Source organism: Hemiscyllium ocellatum, chromosome 34, assembly GCF_020745735.1.
Source record: "Hemiscyllium ocellatum isolate sHemOce1 chromosome 34, sHemOce1.pat.X.cur, whole genome shotgun sequence".
Lineage (NCBI taxonomy): Eukaryota > Metazoa > Chordata > Chondrichthyes > Orectolobiformes > Hemiscylliidae > Hemiscyllium > Hemiscyllium ocellatum.
Window position 1 is genome coordinate 30546246 of NC_083434.1, and position 21321 is coordinate 30567566.

Here is a 21321-nt window from a genome sequence, read left to right on the forward strand (position 1 = left end):
AAGATGTATTCAGAGTTTCATTTTTGTGCAGGTGATCAACTTTTTACCCTTAACCCTCCATGCATCCTCCAGGTTACAAACTTGAGCTTATTTCTATGATTCTTTCAGGTGCTTTTAAATTTGAAAAAACATTATTCCAATTTCCCTTTCTTCTGGTAAGAATCCTTCAAAATTAAACTCGAACATCTGAATAGGGAGCAGATTCACAAATTAGTTTTGCATCTGTACAATAAATTACTTAATATGTAAAACCTCAAGAATGTTAAACTGACTCTTTCCTAAATTGACTTGTACACCATCTTTTAACACATCTATGCGGTTATGCTGCCTGAGCCCTCAGGAAATGTCAAATCTGTGGCAGCTCATTTTTGGAAAATGTACTGAAGCAGCAGAGTTTCTGCTTTTATGTCAAAAGCATACAAAGGTTGAGCACAAAGAAAAGCCTTATTACTAAATTCAAATTAAATTCCATTAGGTGTAAGCTTGCTCTTTATTTCTTCAGGGGAAGGTGGTCTGAAACCATTCATCAGGAATCTTGTGGTCTGTGAATTCAGTCTTCACTGGAAATACTACAGCTGACCAGCTAGGTAAAGCATGATCTCTGCTGCCATTTATCCTGGCAGTCTGTTTATTTTGGCTCAGGGAACAGCTGTAAGGCTTCCAAAAGTCTTAAGTTTCTATGTCTTGCAATGGGTGAAGCCAAGGGTGACATACTCTCATGCTCTGGTTCAAAGCAGCATTGATTTAAAATGAGGAAAAAGTTTGGAATGCCTTCCTGGTAGAATTATCCTGTCTTACAGAGAGCTAAGGAAGCTAAAAATGTTTCTCTTTTACTCAAAGAATAGTCTCAGACAAAGCTGCACCATCTGTACAAATGGAAGTAGGGGCTACTCGAGAAGGACTGGAGCAACCAATACTTGGAAAGCTAACTTGAGTTTATTTATAAAATCTTACACTAATAACCTCTAATTTACTCGCATTCTGTAATCTTCGTTCAAGTAACTACTCATTGAGACTAAGACAAAAAGCAACAAGAACACAATTAAGTAACTCATCCCAGTGCAAGATTAACCTCGATTAATAGCATGGTTCACTATTTCAGAGGTGTTTGACATTGATAAAGCACAGGTTTTTAGATTAGATTTTAGATTAGACTTACAGTGTGGAAACAGGCCCTTCGGCCCAACAAGTCCACACCGACCCGCCGAAGCGAAACCCACCCATACCCCTACATTACCCCTTACCTAACACTACGGGCAATTTAGCATGGCCAATTCACCTGACCCGCACATCTTTGGACTGTGGGAGGAAACCGGAGCACCCGGAGGAAACCCACGCAGACACGGGGAGAACGTGCAAACTCCACACAGTCAGTCGCCTGAGTCGGGAATTGAACCCGGGTCTTCAGGCGCTGTGAGGCAGCAGTGCTAACCACTGTGCCACCGTGTTTTGGAGTGAAATTAGTACTTGCAATGATTTTTCCTCACCTGACAATTAAAGTAGCCAATTCTAGCAAGATGCACTGAAGTTAGAAATTGTGTGTCTTTCTGTTAAATGCAATCATAAGTTGATCATAATAAATTTGTTTACTATTAAAGGCAAATTAAAATTCACACACTTTAAGCCAACATTTTAGGAGATATAATCTGAAACCATCTTGTTCCTTACAGTCTTTTTGAGAATGCTTAAATAATCTAATCCTCAAAAGGATAATTTTCATCTGCTGTCCGAAAACATCTTTTTAAAGTGACTGACATTTCTCAGGTGGCTCTGGTTGAAGATGGGCAAATCAAGAATGTGCCACCCTCAACTATATACAGAGCAGAAATTGGCTACCTGATTTAAGTCTATATTTTAAACACACTTAGTAAATCATTCCCAAATAGCTACAACTGAGTTCTCATGAGACAATGACACTATCAAATCTGAGTTTATTTGGGACAAACTGTCAAAAAAATAAGTATAACCTAAACAACATGTTGTTTTCCACTTCTTTCAATTAAATATCAGTGTACAATTTTAAAGTTTTCCTGCACAGGTGAAACCAATTTATTTTTACATACAATTCTGCTTTTATCTCTACATAAACCTATGTACGATAAAATAATAAATTATAGAAACCTTAGGGACAAGCATCAGCTGTCCTTTTTATTGCAGGTGTGTTTATTTCCAAAATGGTTATTTTATGCATTTTAAGAAAAAGAACCAGCTGAGATCAAGATCAACATCTCATGAGTTACAGCAACGCTAAGACCTGTCCCCACCACACCAGCATTCAGCTCTGCTAACAATCCTGCAATCTTAATTTCCAATTCAGTTCAAATCACACTCATTTGGAACTAGGTATAACTTGAGTAATTAACTGTGCTCTACAGTTTAACTCAACAGCATTTAAACAGTCACGGGACAACAGTCATCGAGACTTGAAATGTTAGCTTGCTTTATCTCCTTGGGCGCTGCCTGACCCGCTGTGATCTTCAGCAGTTTTTTGTTTTAAAATGTGCTGACAGGTTGTGTGAAGATACTGAAGCTTCCAAAAAAAAAACAACTCTTAGAAGGAAAAATAAAACAGGTCACCAATGTATCTGAGTAAAATGGTAAGCTTCCTGGTGAGCACCAAATCTTCAGGGAGACTGACCAATAGCAAAGACTCAAGACTGCTCATCATTCTGTACAGCAAGAGAGAGAGCATGAAATCCAACAGAGCCAACCACTGTAAAATTAGCCCTTCTTTTTAATTACTTTTTCAAAAAAACAGAACCGTGTCCCTTTCAATACTGAAGTATCGCGTTCTGCAGTTAACTGAAAAATGTTTATGCCCAGACCATTGCTCATACTAAAGCAACAAAGATAGTTAACAATTTGAAATAAAGAAGGTAAAGTTAACATATTCAAATCATTGACTGTCTACTATACAGCAAAGTTACTGTTCAAATCTTTAATTATTTATTAGAAAAACCTTTGGAACTAGTCATCAGTGTAGGGCTATTTAAATCAAAGACCACAATCTGCATGTGGATTGAAGAACTTCCTGGCCCTGTGACAAACTGGCACATGACAAGACACGCACTGCCCACCCACTGAAGGTAACAAGTGAAGGAGGAAACAGGCTGACAGATATATGTAATTTGTAGCAACACTTCCAGCCCGAGCACTTCTGCAAACTGTCAGTTGTCAAGGAAAAATGTGCTGTATCTGCTTTAATTTAACATCTTTCGAACAGCATTTTCAGTACTCAGCAAGCTGACAAAATGTCAAATCAAACCATTACGAAAAACAATATGAACAAGGCAAGTTTAAACTGTGTATTATCTGCAAAATCAAATTTGAAACTAAAAACATTCACTGTTATTGAATGGTTACAGCAGGAATCTACCATTTGGCTTTCCATGTCCATGCTCTCACTCTACAGGAGTAGCTCAACTATTTTACTCAACTGCTCCCTCCAAATACCCTGAAAGATTTCGCTCTTATCCAATTCCCTTCCAACACGCCAACTCTTCATCTGCCTCCACCACATTTTGAGATAGTACAATCCTGATCCTATCCAATCACAACTTCATGTTGTCATTGGTTCTTTGCTTTATATCAGTGTCCTCTGGTTTCTGACCATTTTCTCAATGGGGACAGTTTATCTCCATTTACTCTGTCGAAACCTGCAATGGTTTGAAAACCGCCAATAAATTTCTCCCAACATTTTTGTGTTTGAATGATAGGCTTCTCCGATTTACTCAGATAACTGAAATCATTCATCTCTGTAGCCATTTGTGTAAATTTTACTTGCACACTTTCGAAGGCTTTCACATCCTTCTGAAAATGCACTACAGATTTGAACACCATATTCTAGTTGAGATGAACTCCAGGTATACTTTCTCAAACCAGGCAGCCTAGGCCCAGATGTTGGATTATGCAGATAAGAGCAAGCAAACAGTAAAGGCAGGCACTTCATGTTCAATTGAATTGGCCTGAAATTGGCCCATCTTTTGTTTCCAAGGCCAGCAAACTGCCCTAGACAACTCATGAGATAATCCTGTACTAAATAAGCAGGCTTCAGAGGACGACAAAAAAAATACTGTCCAGTGGTTACAATGCTTTGAATGTGATTTACGTAAGCATCAATGTAACAACTTATAGCAACTCAAAGAGTTTGTGTACGTGCATTCTGTCCCTCCATTTGGTGAATTTTTCCAGCTGAAATAAAAATATCCAGTTTGCAGATAGCTGGATATGGGATAGTGTAATTACAGTGTACTGTAAAATTTTATTATGACTCCTCGCTTTACTATACTTTGCCTCCATTTTCTCAACTTGCCCTTCACTTTTAACAGTTTATGTACATATATGGCAAGGTCTCTGTTCCTTCACCTTTGTAGAACGGTTTTTGTACATCAAAGTCTTGGTCATTAATATGTTATGAGAATCACATTCTACTACTGACATGTGGGAAATCGCATCACATACTGTTCTCTCAACTGAGCAAGCATTTGCCATTACTCATTGGTCCCCATTATTCAGTTAAGTCTGGATCCATGCTAGTATTGCTTGTTTTGTTTCCCTGAGTTTCATCTTTGCTGGTGAGCACTTTATTAACTGCTTCTTATTAGTCCATGTAGACTATGTGAACGCTGTCATCTCATTGAAAATCAAATTAGTTAAACACAACTTGCTTTTAATCAATACCGGCTTTCCTTAATTCATCCACATTTGTGCAAGTTACAAATTGATAATTGATAATTACAAATTGATAAAACAAAATTGATAATTTTGTTCTGGATAACTGTTTTATAAGCCCTCCCATCACCAAAGTTAAACTGAGTGACCTGTAGTCTCGAGGCTTATCCTTTCTTGAAATGAAATACTCAATTCTTGTCTTTGAGGAACACTCTGTATCCAAAGAAGGATCATAAGATAATTGCCAGTATTTCTATAATTTCCACCTTTACTTCTCTCAGCATCATAAGTATCCCATTCAGTTCACTTTGTTTCAGTGCACAATCTTCGACTCACCATTTGTTGAATCATGGAGTCAAACTGCACAGAAACAGACCATTTGGTCCAACCAGTCCATGCCAACCATAATCCCAAAACTAAACAAGCCCCACCAGCCTGTGCTTGGCCTACATCCATCCAAATATTTCTTATTCATGCAGTTTTCTAAATGTCTTTTAAACATTGTAACTGTACCCACATCCACCACTTCGTCTGCAAGTTCCTTCCATATACTAAGCACACTATGCAAATACAACTGCCCCTCCCGTCTTTAAATCTTTCTCCTCACATCTTAAAAATATGGCCCCTAGTCTTGAAATCTCCCACATTGGTGAAAAGACATGTCATTCACCTTATCTATATCCCTCATGATCTTATCAACCTCTAAGGTCACCCCTCAACCTCCTATGCTGCAGTGAAAAAGTCCCAGCCTATCTAGCCTCTCCTCATAACTCAAACCCTCCATTTCCAACAACATCCGAGTAAATCTCTTCCAAACCCTCTCCAGCTTAATAATATCCTTCCCATAACATGGCAACCAGAACTGGACATTGTATTCCAAAAGAGACCTTACCAGCATCCTATACAACTTCAACATACCATCTTAACTCCTGTACTCAAAGGTCTGAGCAATGGAGACAAGCACAGTAAATGTTTTCTTAACCACCTTGTCTATATGTGATACAAACATCAAACAATTATGGACCTGAACACTTGTGTCCCTCTTGTTCTACAATGCTATCCAAGGGCTTAAGCAACACCTCACATTTATCCAAATTAAACTCCATCTGCACTCTTCAGCTCAGTGACCCAATTGCTCAAGATCTGTTTGTTATCTGAAATAACCTTCTTCATTGTCCACAATACCACCAATTTTGGTGTCACCTGTAAACTTACTAACCATGCCTCTTATATCCTAATCTAAATCATTTACATCAATGGCAAACAAAGGTGGACCCAACACTGATCCTGTGGAATACCACTTTTTCAGACTGGAAGCCTGTGACCACAACCTTCCACCATCACTTTCTGTCCTCTGCACATTACGTTAATTTGGTATCCAATTGGCAAGCTCACCTTGACTTCCATGTGACGAAACTTTACTAATTAGTCTACCACGCAGAACCTTGTCAAAGGATTTACTAAAGTCCAAGTAAACAATGTCTACTGCTCTGCCCTCAATAATCTTCATCAGAAAAACTCAATCAAGTTTGAGAGACACTATTTCCCTCACATAAAACCATGTTGAATATCCCAAATTATTCCTAGCCTCTCCAAATTCATATGAATCCTACCTTCCAGAATCATCTTCAACAACTTATTCACCACCAAAATCAGACTTACACATCTCTAGTTCCCAAGAATCTCCTTTACATCCCTTCTAAACGAAAACACAACATTAGCCAGTCTCCAGTCATTCGGCACCTGACCCGTAGATATAGATGATAGAAATATTTTTGCAAGGGTCCTTGCAATTTCTTCCCTAGCTTCCCACAACATTCTGGGATACACCAGATCAGGTACCGGAGATTTAACCACATCTATACTTTCTAAGACTTTCAATACTTCCTCTTTTGTAATATGAACTGTTTTCAAAATATTCAAACACTCAACATTCTTCAAATCATCTTGCATCTTTCCCTACATGCAAATATTCGCTTTTCCTATTCTGTTTTTAGATAGTGTTTATCAGTGATATCCAATGAAATTTTCACACTTGAAACATTACATTTGCATTCTCTACTCTCATATGTTGTTAGGCCTCCAAATGCAGAATTCCTCAAAACAGCAATTAAAGAAAATGCATGAAAAGTTCAAGAACATTTCTGGTTTGCAATGAAGAACATAAAGATCAAAACTAAGGATTCATACCGAAAATGTGCATAGCAAAGTTTAGGTCCATTTTAACCGATTCTAACAGCCAGATCAAAGAAAAATATTAAATCCAGAGAGAAAATAGATTTTAACCAGACATGAGAAACATGAGCTCTGAAGGAATAAAGATACTGGAAGTGTTAAGAAAAGCTTTGAAAGCATAAATGGAAAAAGATGAAAAAGATCCTGTCAATGAAGATTCTCAGCTGATTCTTAATTATTTTTTAAAGCAAGCAATTTTTTCAAAACTGAGATAACAAAATTGGAAGAATTGTTTTAGTTTTCATCTCCTACCTCTACAATTTGAATAGTTTTTGCTCTTGTTCTGTATCCTGAAAAATAAATGAATTTTGATATATAAGATCATATACCAAAACAATTACCTGAGAGTGCATCCTGAGCCTCAAAGAATGTACTGAGGCCTCCTTTCACATAGGCTAAGCTCCCCTCATTCTTCTTGTTTGCTTGCTTCCTTAAATAATTTGCAGCAACTTTCAGCTGATCAAAGCTGGAACGTGAAAGAAAAGAAAGGGTAGTCTATTAATACAGTCTTCTGAAAGCACCATAAAAGAAATGTAATAAATGCCTCATTTCTTCCCAAGTCTTTAACAGTAAGATCAAAGAGAAATGAAATGAACAAGTTTTTTTCAAGTAAATGCACACACACACACACACACACACACACACACACACACACACACACACACACACACACACACACACACACACGTCTTCAGTCTGTCTCCCCATCCCCTCCCAACTACACATTAAAAAAAACACCAACAAACTATTTTATTTTGTAAAACATATATTCTTGGGTTGTGAAATTGTTCATAATGCTGGCAATTATTACTCACCCCTACCCTCTTGAACTATTAACATCTGTGTGAAGAAGATATTCTTACAGCACTGCTGAGATGAGGAGTTCCAGGATATTGACTCAGCAGGACTGACAGAATGAAATTTCTGACCAAGTTAAGCTCACGCAAGAGGGAGAGAAGCTTGGATATGATGTGTTGCCAGACACTTGCAAATCTTCTCCTTCTACATGGTAGGTGTCACTTGCTTTGGAAATATCATCCACAATGTCATTAAAAAGCCTTTCAGGGGACCAAACACTACATCCAGTTGCTAAATTATGATCATATGTTGTTGTGGTTCATATGATCATATATATTCTACCATTTCTCAGTCAAAGTATCAATAACTGATCAGATACAAACAAAATGCAAATCGTAACTGAAAAATATTTGATTTGCAGTTTTCTGATAAATGAATTAGTAACAACTCCATGACACACCCCAAATAACCAAAAATTTCACTCCAGCAGCTAAGTCACAAAACAGATTTCAGAGCACTTCCACTCTGAAATCTGGAATGCGTCCCTCATTTCAATAATTCTGAATCTGAATTTCAGACAAAACACAGATTCATGTTTTATGTCCTACTGCACGGAGACAGGGCCCTGAGCCCAAACTGATCCATGCCAACTAAAATGTCCAACTATACCAACCCCATTTCCCTGCATTTGATCATATCCTTCTTACCTTTCCTATCCATGTATTTGTTCAAATGCCTTTTAAATGTTGTTAACAGAACTGCCTCAACCATTTCCGCTGATAGCTCATTCCATATGTGGACCACCCTCTGTGTAAAACAGTTGCCCCTCAGATTCCCATTTATTCTCTCCCTTCTTACCTTAAACAGATGCTCTCTAATCCTCAATTCCCCAACCTTTGGAAAAAGACTGAGTGCATTCACCTGATCCAAGCCTCTCATGATCTACACACTTCCATAAGAACCCCTCTCGTTCTCCTATATTCTAAAGGAAAAAGACCCAGCTTGACCAACCTCTCCCTATAACTCAGTCCCTTGAGTCCTGGGAACATTCTTGAAAATTCCTTCTGCACGCTTTCCAGTTTAATTAACATCCTTCCTTCCTTCCTTCCTATAGCATGTAAGAACATAACTTAAGAAACTGGATCAGCAAAAGATCATGTGCCTTCAAGCCTGCGCAATCATTCAATATGATCATTGCCAAACTTAGGATTCAAACTACACTTTCTCCAAAGCACCAAAAAATCCAAGTAGCAGCCTTAAATATATTCAGAATATATTAGGTAGAGGTAGAGAATTCCTAAGGCTGACAACTCTTTGAATAAAAAAATTTCTTCTTGTCTCAGTCCCAAATGGTAGGCCCCATTTTGAAACTAGGCACCCTTTTTCAAGAGGCAAGGAAACATGTCCCTGTATCCACTCTGTCAAGCCCCACCTTCATTTTTAATTTTCTGTCAAATCATCTCTCATTCTTCTAAACTCCAGAGTGTATAGGCCCAATTTAGTTAACCTCCCAACCCACGGGCTAATCTCGCAAACGTTTGCTGTTCTGCCAAAAACATGGAAACCAAAATTGTACACAATATTCCAAGCTTGGTACCATCAAAGAGATACAATTTTGACAAAACTTCTTAGAGGATTCATAATGATTCAAAACTACTGTTGGATTTCTGGCATTATTAAATTACTCTGGATCTGTACAGGGATAGCAGGACTGAGGTGAACAGTTAATTCTGGTTTAATTTCATGCTAATCACCTGAAGATTCTCAAGACATGATCACCTTCTCAATTTCTGTTGTGACAAAACACTTAAGCCAGGATATTGCTTCAGTAAAAGTCTGATCCAAATTGTTTATCTCATTCACGAACTTCCCCGACCTCAAAAGAATCAAAACGGTACACAACTGTTTCTGGTTTTCTGATTGAATCATGCATCTTTTATTCACTATTGTCAGCCACTATTCTTTAGTCAATTGACTAAGAGGAAGTAAAATTGATGCTTTCAAGTAAATATCATTTAATGCTTTTACAATAAAGTTATGGCATTTTTAAGTTGCTTGTCCTATATTTTGTTGTTTTATAGGTGGTTAGAGCTAAGACTGGACTTCCACTTCCTGTTACCTGCATTTTAAATTTAGACTGTGGAATGTTATGTTTATACTTGCTACAAGTTTCAGGCAGGAAAGTAATTTTAAGCACAAATCAATTTCCTTTAGTGGAGAAAACAGACAAAAGTTAACCAAAACAGCAGAATTCTCAAAGTTTACTTAACCCAGGTACAGGGAATGATAAAGTACAGCTTTTAAAAAAAGTTGTGGTTCAACCTATGATTTTTTTTCCCACTGCATGCAAACCTCATTCCCAATTACACAAGATTTTCAAAGAAAAGTCTCATAGTCAGCATTATTCGGTTTGATATTTTTTTCCATGGATTTGGAATTATCGCTCTATGACCTCAAGAACTTGAGAATTTGAATCTTCAGGACAGTTTCTAAAAGGGAAGTTGATATTTCAGATAATAAGCACTTCCTCAGGAGTAAGACAAAATGATGCACCACCTAATTTTGGCTGCCAAGAAGAATAACCGGCCTTCACTTTTGTATGAAAATGAAAATTTAAACCATTTCTAAATCTTTAAATCCACAAAATTATTTAAGACAATGAAAAGAAGGCTTCTGTAATAAAATTGTTGAATCACATACAAGTAGGTAAGAGACAAAGAATTCCATTATGAAGACATCCATTTTATTCCTCAGTCAGGAAGATTTCACTGAATGTTAGCTGACAAATGTTTGTCCCTGGAATCAATAAATCATAGAAAGGCTCCATGCATGTGCAATGCGATTTAGCTTGCAGGTAGCACCAATGGAATACAGTTTCCATAATAGGTAACACAATATAATACATTTGTCTGGATATGTGCATATGAAAATGATAAAAAAAAGGTGAAATTTGGAAATCTGCAGTTAGTCCTACTGACCTGCTGAAATAACTCACCAGGTTAGGAATCAGAAGAACATTATGGTTAGAAAAGCATGAAGGGACAAGCAAAATAGTGATCCTAAATTCATTGCTCTGTAATAGAACCACTGGCCGACAAAACTGGTATGTCCAGGACAAAAGTGGATGGTTATCACTGCTACTGTATTATGTTAATAAGTGCACAAGGAAAAGCCAAGGGTCAAGTAAGGAATTTGAGTTGCTCATCCATGGGGCAGGGTGCTTGGACAAAATTACAATACAACTGGTTATTGGCTACTCATAAACAATTACAGATTTTAAAAATAGCAAGTATTAAAAATATACTTTGTTTTTTATTTATTAAGTAAGCCTCCCATGGTACAAAAGCATGAATTTCTTATTTCACAAACAACTGAAATATTCAAGTTAAGTCAAGTCAAAATTGGTTAATTAATCCTTTGAGGACTAAAGCATTTTTTAAACCAAATAATATTTTTAAAAACACAATTTTTAGTCCAGCTTTATACACAGCAATAGTAATAGAATTCAATATCCCACAATGAGAAAATTATATGTAAGTGAATAATTACTTTTTAGATCTTTCTAAATATAAAAGAATTAGAGTGTAAGAAATGTAGTTTAAAAAATCTTGGACACAGTTTCTATAATCCCAGGAACAAAATAGCGGGAAATACACCTGACAGTATTCAAGTACCAAAAGCATTTGGTGGGGGGAAGAGTTGTTTAGTAGAGAGAATATATTTTTTGATTCATTGATGGAAAGTGGGTACACTTGCCCTTGACACACTTGTGGTGAACTGTCTTCTTGAACCATTGTAATCCATTGGGTGGAGGTACACCCAAAATGACTTTCATTACATACACTGCATGGACTGCAGCATTTTAAGAAGGCAGCTCACTGCCAACTTCTCAACAGGAATTGGGATGGGTAACAAATGCTGGCCTGGCCAGCAATGCCCACATCCTATGAATGTTTCAAATTCACAAACCAGATGTAATTCTGTGAAGGTACAACTAAACTGGTGGTCAAGATAATCCAGCAAATATAATTTATGTGGATTGTCAAAAAGGCATGTTAGATTAGTTAGGAGTCCTAGAGGTTGCCAACAGTTGCCAGTTTGTATAGCTGGGCTGGATATTGAAGAAGCAAAGGTAATAGTAAATGGAAAGTGTTCAGTTCCCTGAATTCTACTTTGGAAACCCAGCTATTTACAAGATTTATAAGATATGGAACAAGATGTACACGGCAATTTTATTAAATTTGCATGTGATCTTTAATCAGGTACAAAACAGAAATGATGTAGGTTTACTTGCTGAGCTGGAAGGTTCATTTTCAGACATTTCGTCACCAAACAAGATAACATCTTCAGTGAGCCTCTGGACGAAGCACTGATGTTTCCTGCTTTCTATGTATATATTTGGGTTTCTTTGGGTTGGTGATGTCGTTTCCTGTGGTGATGCCATTTCCTGTTATTTATCAATGACAATGAACACAGTCTGCCGATTTCTCAGCAACAAACTCAAACAAGCTGACAAAACATGTCCAGAAACCTTAGCCACTCTCCCCTACATCAAAGACATCTGAGAAGTGACTGCCAGACTACTCAGACCCCTTGGCATCATAGTAGCCCACAAACCCACCAACACACTAAAACAGCAACTAATGAACTTGAAAGACCCTATACAGACGAGTAAAACTAATGTCATTTACAAAATACCATGAAAGAACTGTGACAAATACTACACTGGACAAACAGGCAGAAAGCTAGCCACCAGGATACATGAACATCAACTAACCACAAAATGACATAACCCTCTCTTACTAGTAGCCTTACATAAAGATAAGGAAGGACACCACTTCAACTGGGACAACACATCCATCCTAGGACAAGCCAAACAGAGACATGCACGAGAATTCCTAGAAGCGTGGCATTCCATCTGGAACTCTATCAACAAACACACTGACTTGGAGCCCATTTACCACCCCCTGAGAAAAAGAACAGGAAATGACATCACCATAGGAAATGCCATCCCCACCGGAAATGACTTCACCAACCCAAAGAAACACAAACGTCTAAATAGAAAGCAGGAAACATCAGCAGTGCTTCGGCCAGAGGCCCACCGAAGATGTTACCTCGTATGGTGATGAAATGTTTGAAAATGAACCTTCCAGTTCATCGAGCAAACCTACATCCAAAATCTCAACCTGAGCAACAAATCTTCTCAAAACTTGCTAAAACAGAAAGGAGTTTGACTATTTTCAAAGAAACTGAACAAAATACACATATTGATATATGACAGATGAAAGTTCACATAGTGGCCTGTCAGAATTTTCAGGGGAAAATGATTTGGAGCTGACGGTGTTATACCGAGGTTTATAAAGTTAAAAATCTCTCAGCACCAGGTTATAGTCCAACAGGTTTGTTTGGAAGCACTGGCTTTCAGAGCACTGCTCCTTCATCAGGTGGTTGTGGAGTACAAGACCATAAGACACAGAATTTATAGCAAAAGTTCACATTGTGATGCAACTGAAATTATATTTTAAAAAAGACCTGGATGGTTTGTTAAGTCTCTCATCTTTTAGAATGGCCATGTTGGTTTCAGTTCTTTCATATGTAAATCCCAGAACTTTTTTTTTTAAAAGTGACATTCTCAAGTGAACTTCAACAATGGATGCTGTGTAGGCCCAGACAATGCATTGAAGGGGTGCCAGGCTGTTGGTGCCCCAATGTTCAGACTAATTCTATTTCTAAAATGGGGATTTACAGAATCTTACATGGATTTATGTAGCTTTTGAGCAAAATAAAATATAATATTACTAGTACAAATTGACCCCATAAATTTATGTGTGTGTGTGGCTGCCTGCCTTTTGTTTGGAGAGAGAGAGACAGAGAGTCTGAGAGAGAGAGAGACAGAGAGACAGAGAGACAGAGAGAGAGAGACAGAGAGACAGAGAGACAGAGAGACAGAGAGACAGAGAGACAGAGAGACAGAGAGAGACAGAGAGACAGAGAGAGACAGAGAGACAGAGAGACAGAGAGACAGAGAGACAGAGAGACAGAGAGACAGAGAGACAGAGAGACAGAGAGACAGAGAGACAGAGAGACACGCTCGTCCATTGGGGATGGCTGTTTTAATATGATGAATGGAAGCTGGGTTAGATTATTTACAGTGTGGAAACAGGCCCTTCGGCCCAACAAGTCTACACCGACCCGCCGAAGCGAAACCCACCCATATCCCTACATTTACCCTTCACCTAACACTACGGGCAATTTAGCATGCTCAATTCACCTTACCTGCAGATCTTTGTGCAGAGAAGTGTAGCATTGTGAGGTTATCCATAGGTTTGTGATAGAGTGAAGTGCTGGGATGCTCATCCTTCATGGAGATGCATGTGTCCAAGAATGAGACAGATAATAATACTTCCATGGCGAGCTTGATGGAGGGATGAAACTCATTGGCATGACTGTGTAGTTGTTTCAGTGATTCCTCACCATGGGTCCAGAGGAAGAAAATGCCATCAATATACCTTGTGTATAGTGTTGGTAGGAGGTCCTGCTTAAAAAAGAATCTTGTTCAAACTTGTGCATGAACGTGCACCCAAATATGCCAATATTTTCATTCAGAAGTATGAACAAGACTTCTTCTCTACGCAGAATCTCCAACCAACATTATACACCAGGTACATCGACGACATTTTCTTCCTCTGGACCCATGGGTGAGAAATCACAAACAACTACAGTCATATCAACGAGTTTCATCCCTCCATCAAACTCACCATGGAAGTACTTTCTAGTACCAGTCTCATTCATGGACACATGCATCTCCATCAAGGATGGAGCACCACACTCTACCGCAAACCTATGGATAACCTCACAATGCTACACTTCTCCAGCTTCCATTCATCATATTAAAACAGCCATCCCCTATGGACGAGCCCTGTGCATTAACAGGATCTGTTCAGATGAGGAGGAACGTGATAGGCACTTGGCAGTATTCAAAGATGCCCTCATATGAATAGGGTACGATGTCAACTCATTGACCACCAGTTCCAACGTGCCACAGCAAGAAACCTAATAACCTCCTCAGAAGACACACGAGCTACAACCGACAGGCACCCTTTGTTGTCCAGTACTTCTCAGAAGTTGAAAAACTACGCCATGTTCTTCGCAGCCTGCAGAATATTATCAATGAGGATGAGCACCCGCCAACACCTTCTCTACACCTCCACTTCTCGTTTTTAAATAACTACCAAACATCAAACAGATCATTGTTCGCAGCAAACTGTCGGCTTTCAGGACAAACCATACAACCTTGCCACGACAGACGCTGCAAGGTGTGTCAGTGTCGACAAGGATACCATGACATGTGGGGATACCACCCAGCATGTACGCAGTAGGTATGCATGTGACTCAGCCAACGTTGTCTATCTCATACTACAGGCAAGGGTGCCCTGAGACATGGTATATTGGCGCGTCCAAGCAGAGGCTATGGCAACAGATGAATGGACACCGCACAACAACCAATAGACAGGAGTGTTCCCTCCCAGTCGGAGAACACTTCAGTGGTCCAGGACATTCAACCTCTGATCTTTGGGTGACCGTCTTCCATGGCAGACTATGGGACAGGCAACAACGCAAAATGGCCGAGCAAAGGGTGATAGACAAGTTTGGCACCCGTGGGGCTGGCCTCAATGAGGACCTTGGGTTCGTGTCACACTACAGGTGACCCCACTGCACTGCACTGCACTGCGTGCGCGCACACACACAAACACACACACTCCTACAAACCCATACACTCACGCAGACCCTCTCTCTCACACACATGCACCCTCTCATACACTTGTACTCCTTTACACTCACACTTAGGTTTGTGGGGTGAATTTATACTTGCAGAATTACATTTATTTTGCTCAAAAATTGCATGAATCCATGTAGGATTCTGTAAATCCCTTTTTCAGATTAGAATCCGTCTGACCATTGCAGCACAGTCGGCCTCACACAGGACACCTCACACCTTCAATCCATTATCTGGGCCGACATGGCACCTATTGTTAAAGTTCACTTGAGAATGTAACTTTAAACAAAGTTCTGGGATTTACATATGAAAGAACTGAAACCAACATGGTCATTCCAAAAGATGAGACACAAACAATCCAGATCTTTTTCCATATGTAATTTCAGTTGCATCAGACTGTAAGCTTTTGCTATAAATTCTGTCTTACGATCTTATACTTCACAACCACCTGATGAAGGAGCAACGCTCCGAAAGCTAGTGCTGCCAAATAAACCTGTTGGACTATAACCCAGTGTTGTGACTTTTAACAGGGGAAAAACGGTTTGCTCATGTATTGCGTCAAACTTTAATTTTCTATTTATATTTTGTTCCTTTTTTTGGTAAATAAAACAACTTAACTTCCTTTGGTTCTGCAGTTGTGATATATTTTTCATTATTCAACTTCTGAACATCATGCTGATAAATGAGCAACACACAATATGACTATTTCTATTACAATAATGATTCCACTACCCCTGATAACAGCTAAGCAGGTTTTTATTTTTAAGAAAGAATTTCATTTGTGTTAACCACAAAGCCTTTGCACATATATTTTTTCAAAAATGAAAATATTGCAGAATGTTCCTACATCAAACAATTGTTGAACTTATTTGATGCAAACATCCACTGGCTCCATCTATTTCTTCAGTTCACTTTACAATATTAAGCATTAAAAATTTCTAGTAACATTCTTAACACTTAAAGTAAGACTGTACTATTATTCCAACCACCTCACAATATGCTGCTGTATAACCTCCATTTTAAAATATATTGTGGCCAGTTTTTTCAGCAACTAAAAGTACATTTTAGAAACTGGTTGCCTGTAATTGTGTGACCACTTCTGTAACTTATTTATGTGCAGATCCAAAAACATGCTGCTATGGTGCATTTATCTGGTATCAGGGCAATGCTATTTGTCTTTAAGGAAATAAAGGTGAGCTTTCCAAAAGTTGGCTTTGACCAATCCATCAAGCTTAATACAGTGTTACATAAGGAGCACCTCACTTGTATACTAGGAGCTGTAACCTCATCCCCACCAATCATATGTAAAAGCAGTTAAACACAGATTTTTTGAAAACTACAATTTTTTTTTATTCAATAAACATTTAAAAAGTTGACTTCTCCAACATCAGAGATTCAAAACACACATTCCAATGGTGCCTTTTAACTAACCTCGTAGCAGAGTGATTTTCTATCAGATACCAGGTGGCAGAAAACTTCTCACTGGTAAAATCACCACTCATACCCTGAAATAGTCCTTCCAGGTCCTTCTGAGGAATTCTGCCTCTGCAAAAGGAATTAAAATTCAATATTTACAGGAGTTCACAGCTGGCCTGTTAAATCTACAATAGAGTAAATTTATAAATGTAGCATTTTTAAAAGAGACAAGTTTTTAAACCATCTTGTCAACTATTTAAATTAACGGGTTAGGTCACTTCAGCTCCAAAACAAGCCTTGCAATTATTATTTTTAAAATGATTTTGGAAAGGTTTGGTATTTTCAGTCAGAATTCTCAACTAAAGCTGTCATTAACAGTTATCTATTAATGCAATTGGATAATTTAATTTCCTTTCAAACTGAATTGTTTCTTTAAATAATACTTTAAAAATGGGCTCAGAATTTCTTGTTCATAGCGGGAGAATGGTTCTGAACACTCATTAAAATTAGTCAACTACAGCGATGGGCATTTGCATTACAATTTTCAATAGTTAGCAAGCCAAAAGTCTGGATCTCTGCAGAGATCTGGTGCCCATGTGGTCAGAGCAACAATGAAATGCCTCCTTAAGCATCCTTACTGATTGGCTTCTTGACAGCACTACTTACTAAAAGGTTGAAATTATTAAGTTAGAAAAGCTTTTTAGTAAAGATAGGCAGAAAAAAGAACATAAAACCATATGAAAAGAAACAGGAATAGGCTGTTCGATCAAGCCTGCTCTGCCGTTCAATAGGACCATGGCTGGTCTAACACACCTCATATCCACTCTCCTGTTCTTTATCCACAGAACAAAAGATTAGCATATGTACTGTATACTGTATAGGATAAGGAATGAAATTAGGGCAAATTAACAGGTCAGGGAGTGGTCAATATTAAAAAAAAAGGCAGAATAGACTGTACAATCAATCCGCGAGATATGGGAAACAATGCATGGATGAAAGCAATGCCTGATGTATGCATTGCAGGAATTAATAAATTGACACACCAGAATCAGTGTTAAACAAGTGAATGCAAATTGACAAGATTAGAGCTGAGTAACGCATATGTGATTTAAGATGCAGGTAAGGACTGAGCCCTTGCGACTTTTCATAGTAGTCTTAGGCTGCCCAAAGCTCACTCTCTCTAAATATACTTCAATAAATGGTCATAACCTGTACCTGAATCTTTTGGTAGTTTGTTAAGTTACAACAAAGTATTCGGCACTAAGATTCATTTAGATTTGAGTAAACAAGACAAATGTTCTTTGGTTTGTTTATTGTGTATTTAGTGGCTAGACAGTGCAAGTTTGTAACCATTTATACAGGTGAATTCCAAGCCTCTCAGTGAGGCACTGTTACACAGCAGTTTACAGAAGTGCAGAAAATACTCAGAGCAACCCTTTGATTTCTAGGTAATGGTCTCCCACTATTTGTGCCACAATAACTGGACGAGTGTGTATTTATAGATTGAAATGTTGATAGAAACAACAAAAAACATTGAAATGTTATTTGCCTGTCATCCACCAACAGAGTTTCTGGCATCTTACAAAAAAAAGGAAGTTAATACAATCATAATAGGGCTAGGAGTAGAATAAAACTGGGTCATAACGCAAGGCAACCAGCTCCTGGAACACAACATATAAGAGATGTACATAACTGCTTCACAAACACTCAAGTATTTATATTGTTTCAAATCTCAGTATTTGGACTTTCTCTAAAAGGCAGTTATGCAACATATATAAAAGGAATATATTTGGAAATAATATTCCAAAAACAATGCTTCATCATTTCAGAATTTTTCTCAGCTTTGAATTTAAGAAAAAGAGCCCTAAGTCCTTAGAAGTTTACATTAGCTCGGACATTGCTGCCTGATTTATAATTTGACTGTCAGCATAGATAACAGCATAGATAGATCTGTTAAAGCCATCTCCCAGGCCACAGCTGAAAAATTGTGACATATAAATGGATTTTTCAAAACCTTAAAAAGAAAACATGCTATCCAAATGCAGAATTTATAAAATTGCTGATGGCGAGAGTGGCTTGCATTAATAATATTTCATTGCCCAAAGATAAGCTTGACTCAAGCATCAGGAACTATCCCAAATAAAGTCACTCAAGTTCACTTTTGCCATTATATTACGCACTGTTATTTGACTGTGGGATTGATTAAGTACCAAGGAAACAATTTCTTAATTCTGACTGCATCATGTTAAATTTTCTCCAGAAATGAATCCAACCAGCCAAGATTTGAGTATGACAAGTATTCATACTAAATGGCACACGGTAAAAGGTACATGACTAATCTATTCCAGTCCTTTTGTTTTTAAGATTGCACCATTTGACTGAAAATCCAATTAACAATACGGAAAGGCCGAAGACTAAAATTTTCAATGAATTCAATAAAAACATATCACTTTGCTTGTCACTTAAGCAAGCTGTAATTTTGATCTGATTTGAAGTGTTAAGATGAAATACTGCACAGTATCCACCATGAGGTGGCAGTGTGTATTCAAATTTGTTTTGCCAATACAATAATAAACAGATTAAGCAGAAATCCTTCATTAAAAATGTTGTAGATGGAGATCTTGCTTGGTGGGACCTGATATATCTTGTATGTTGAAATCCATTTTAGAGCGTACAATATACAGTTCTATTATTAGTCAGTGTAAAATTGCATGTGCTTATGAGGACCTAACAGAATAAGCTACATTCTGCAAAGAACATTCAAACTAAAGCAGTACATACATTGGTAGATCAGTTTGTGTGTCAGAAATAAAATATATATTTTTACATATAAAAACACAAATAAATAACATCTTACTTCTTTGGGAGCAACATTTTTAAATGACGGCTTGAAGCTATCTCAAAATGAAAATGTAGCTGATTTTACTTATTTTGCATTACTAAACAGTGGGTTTATATGAACATTGCAATAACCATTGCACTCACACTGGCAGTCTTCCACCTTATAAGACAAAGGTTTGTGTGTGGTGGCCACGTTCGTTAGTATTTGCTGCAGAGCAAGACAAATGGGCTTAGAAGTTCACTGGCTTATTTTTATAGGCTCCTCTCTTGACGAACTGAAGTGTTCATTGCTGCTGGTCTCCATATGACCATAAGACAAAGGAGCAGAAATTAGACCATTTAGCCCATCAAGTCTGCTCTGCCATTCAATCATGGCTCATATATATCTCAACCCCATTCTTCCGCTTTCTCCCCATAACTTTTGATTCTCAGTCTTAAATGACCTGGTCTCTATAGCCTTCTGTGGCAATGAATTCCATACATTCACCACTCTCTGGTTGTTCTCCTTATCTCTGTTCTAAAATATCTTCCCTTTACTCAAAGGCTGTGCCCTCGGGTCCTAGTGTCGCTTAGTAATGGAAATAACTCCCCAACATCCACTCTGTCCAGGCCATTCAGTATTCTGTATGTTTCAATTAGATCTCCTCTTGTCCTTCTAAACTCCTTCATGTACAGACCCAGAGTTCTCAAAAGTTACTCAAATGTTAAGCTTTTCATTCCTGGGACCATTTTCATGAACCTGCTCTGAACACTGCAGGTCAGTACATCCTCCCTGAGAAGGGCCCAAAGCTGTACATCAGACTTCTGAATTTAGTCCCCATTTAGAAAATAGTCCATGACTTTATTCTTTGTAACTAAGTATATGACCTCACACACTTTTCCATGTTGTCCTCCATCTGCCACTTTCTGCCTCCTCAACGCTGCCTGTCCCTCTTCCTATCTTTATATTGTCTGCAAACTTAGTCAGAATACCCTCAGTTCCTTCATCTAGATTGTTAATGTATAAAGTGAAAAGTTATGGTCCCAACGCTGTGCCTTGCAGAACACCACTTGTCAGCAGCTGCCATCCTGAGAAAGACCCTTTTGACGCTACTCTCTGCTTTCTGCCAGACAGCAAAGCTTCTATCCATGCTAGCAACTTGCCTCAGTTGTTGCTGAGTGTAAACACACCTTACTCAGTTGCTTCCTGTGCAGCACCTTGCCAAAGGTTTTCTTGAAGTCCAGGTAGATAACATCCATTGGCTCTCCTTGGTCTAACCTGCTCATTACTTCCTCAAAATAATTCTAGCAGATTTGTCAGGCATGACATCCCCTTGATGGAACCATGCTGACTTTGTCTGTTTTACCATACGCTTCCAAGTAATCAGAAATCTCATCCTTCACAATGGATTCCAGGATCTTACTCACAGCCGAAGTTAGACTAATCAGTCAGTAATTTTCCGTCTTTTGCCTTACTAGCTTTTTAAACAGGGATGTCATGTTAGTGATTTGCCAATTCTGTGGGACCCTTCCAGATTCTAGTGATTCCTGAAAGCTCACCACTAACGTCTCCACTATCACCCTTAGAACTCTGGGTGTAGTCC

The 21321-nt window shown here is 38.2% G+C and overlaps 1 protein-coding gene across 2 annotated transcripts in view; it reads right to left on the reverse strand.

Moving 5' to 3' along the window:
- exoc2 (exocyst complex component 2) overlaps positions 1–21321 on the reverse strand; it is a 322358-nt gene that overhangs the window by 215163 nt on the left and 85874 nt on the right. For both annotated transcript variants that reach the window (XM_060850316.1, XM_060850315.1), the window contains exons 5-6: positions 16913–17026; positions 7248–7372 (exon numbers count right to left, since the gene is read on the reverse strand). In XM_060850316.1, the coding sequence (XP_060706299.1) occupies positions 7248–7372; positions 16913–17026 (239 nt within the window). The remainder of the gene's footprint in view (positions 1–7247; positions 7373–16912; positions 17027–21321) is intronic.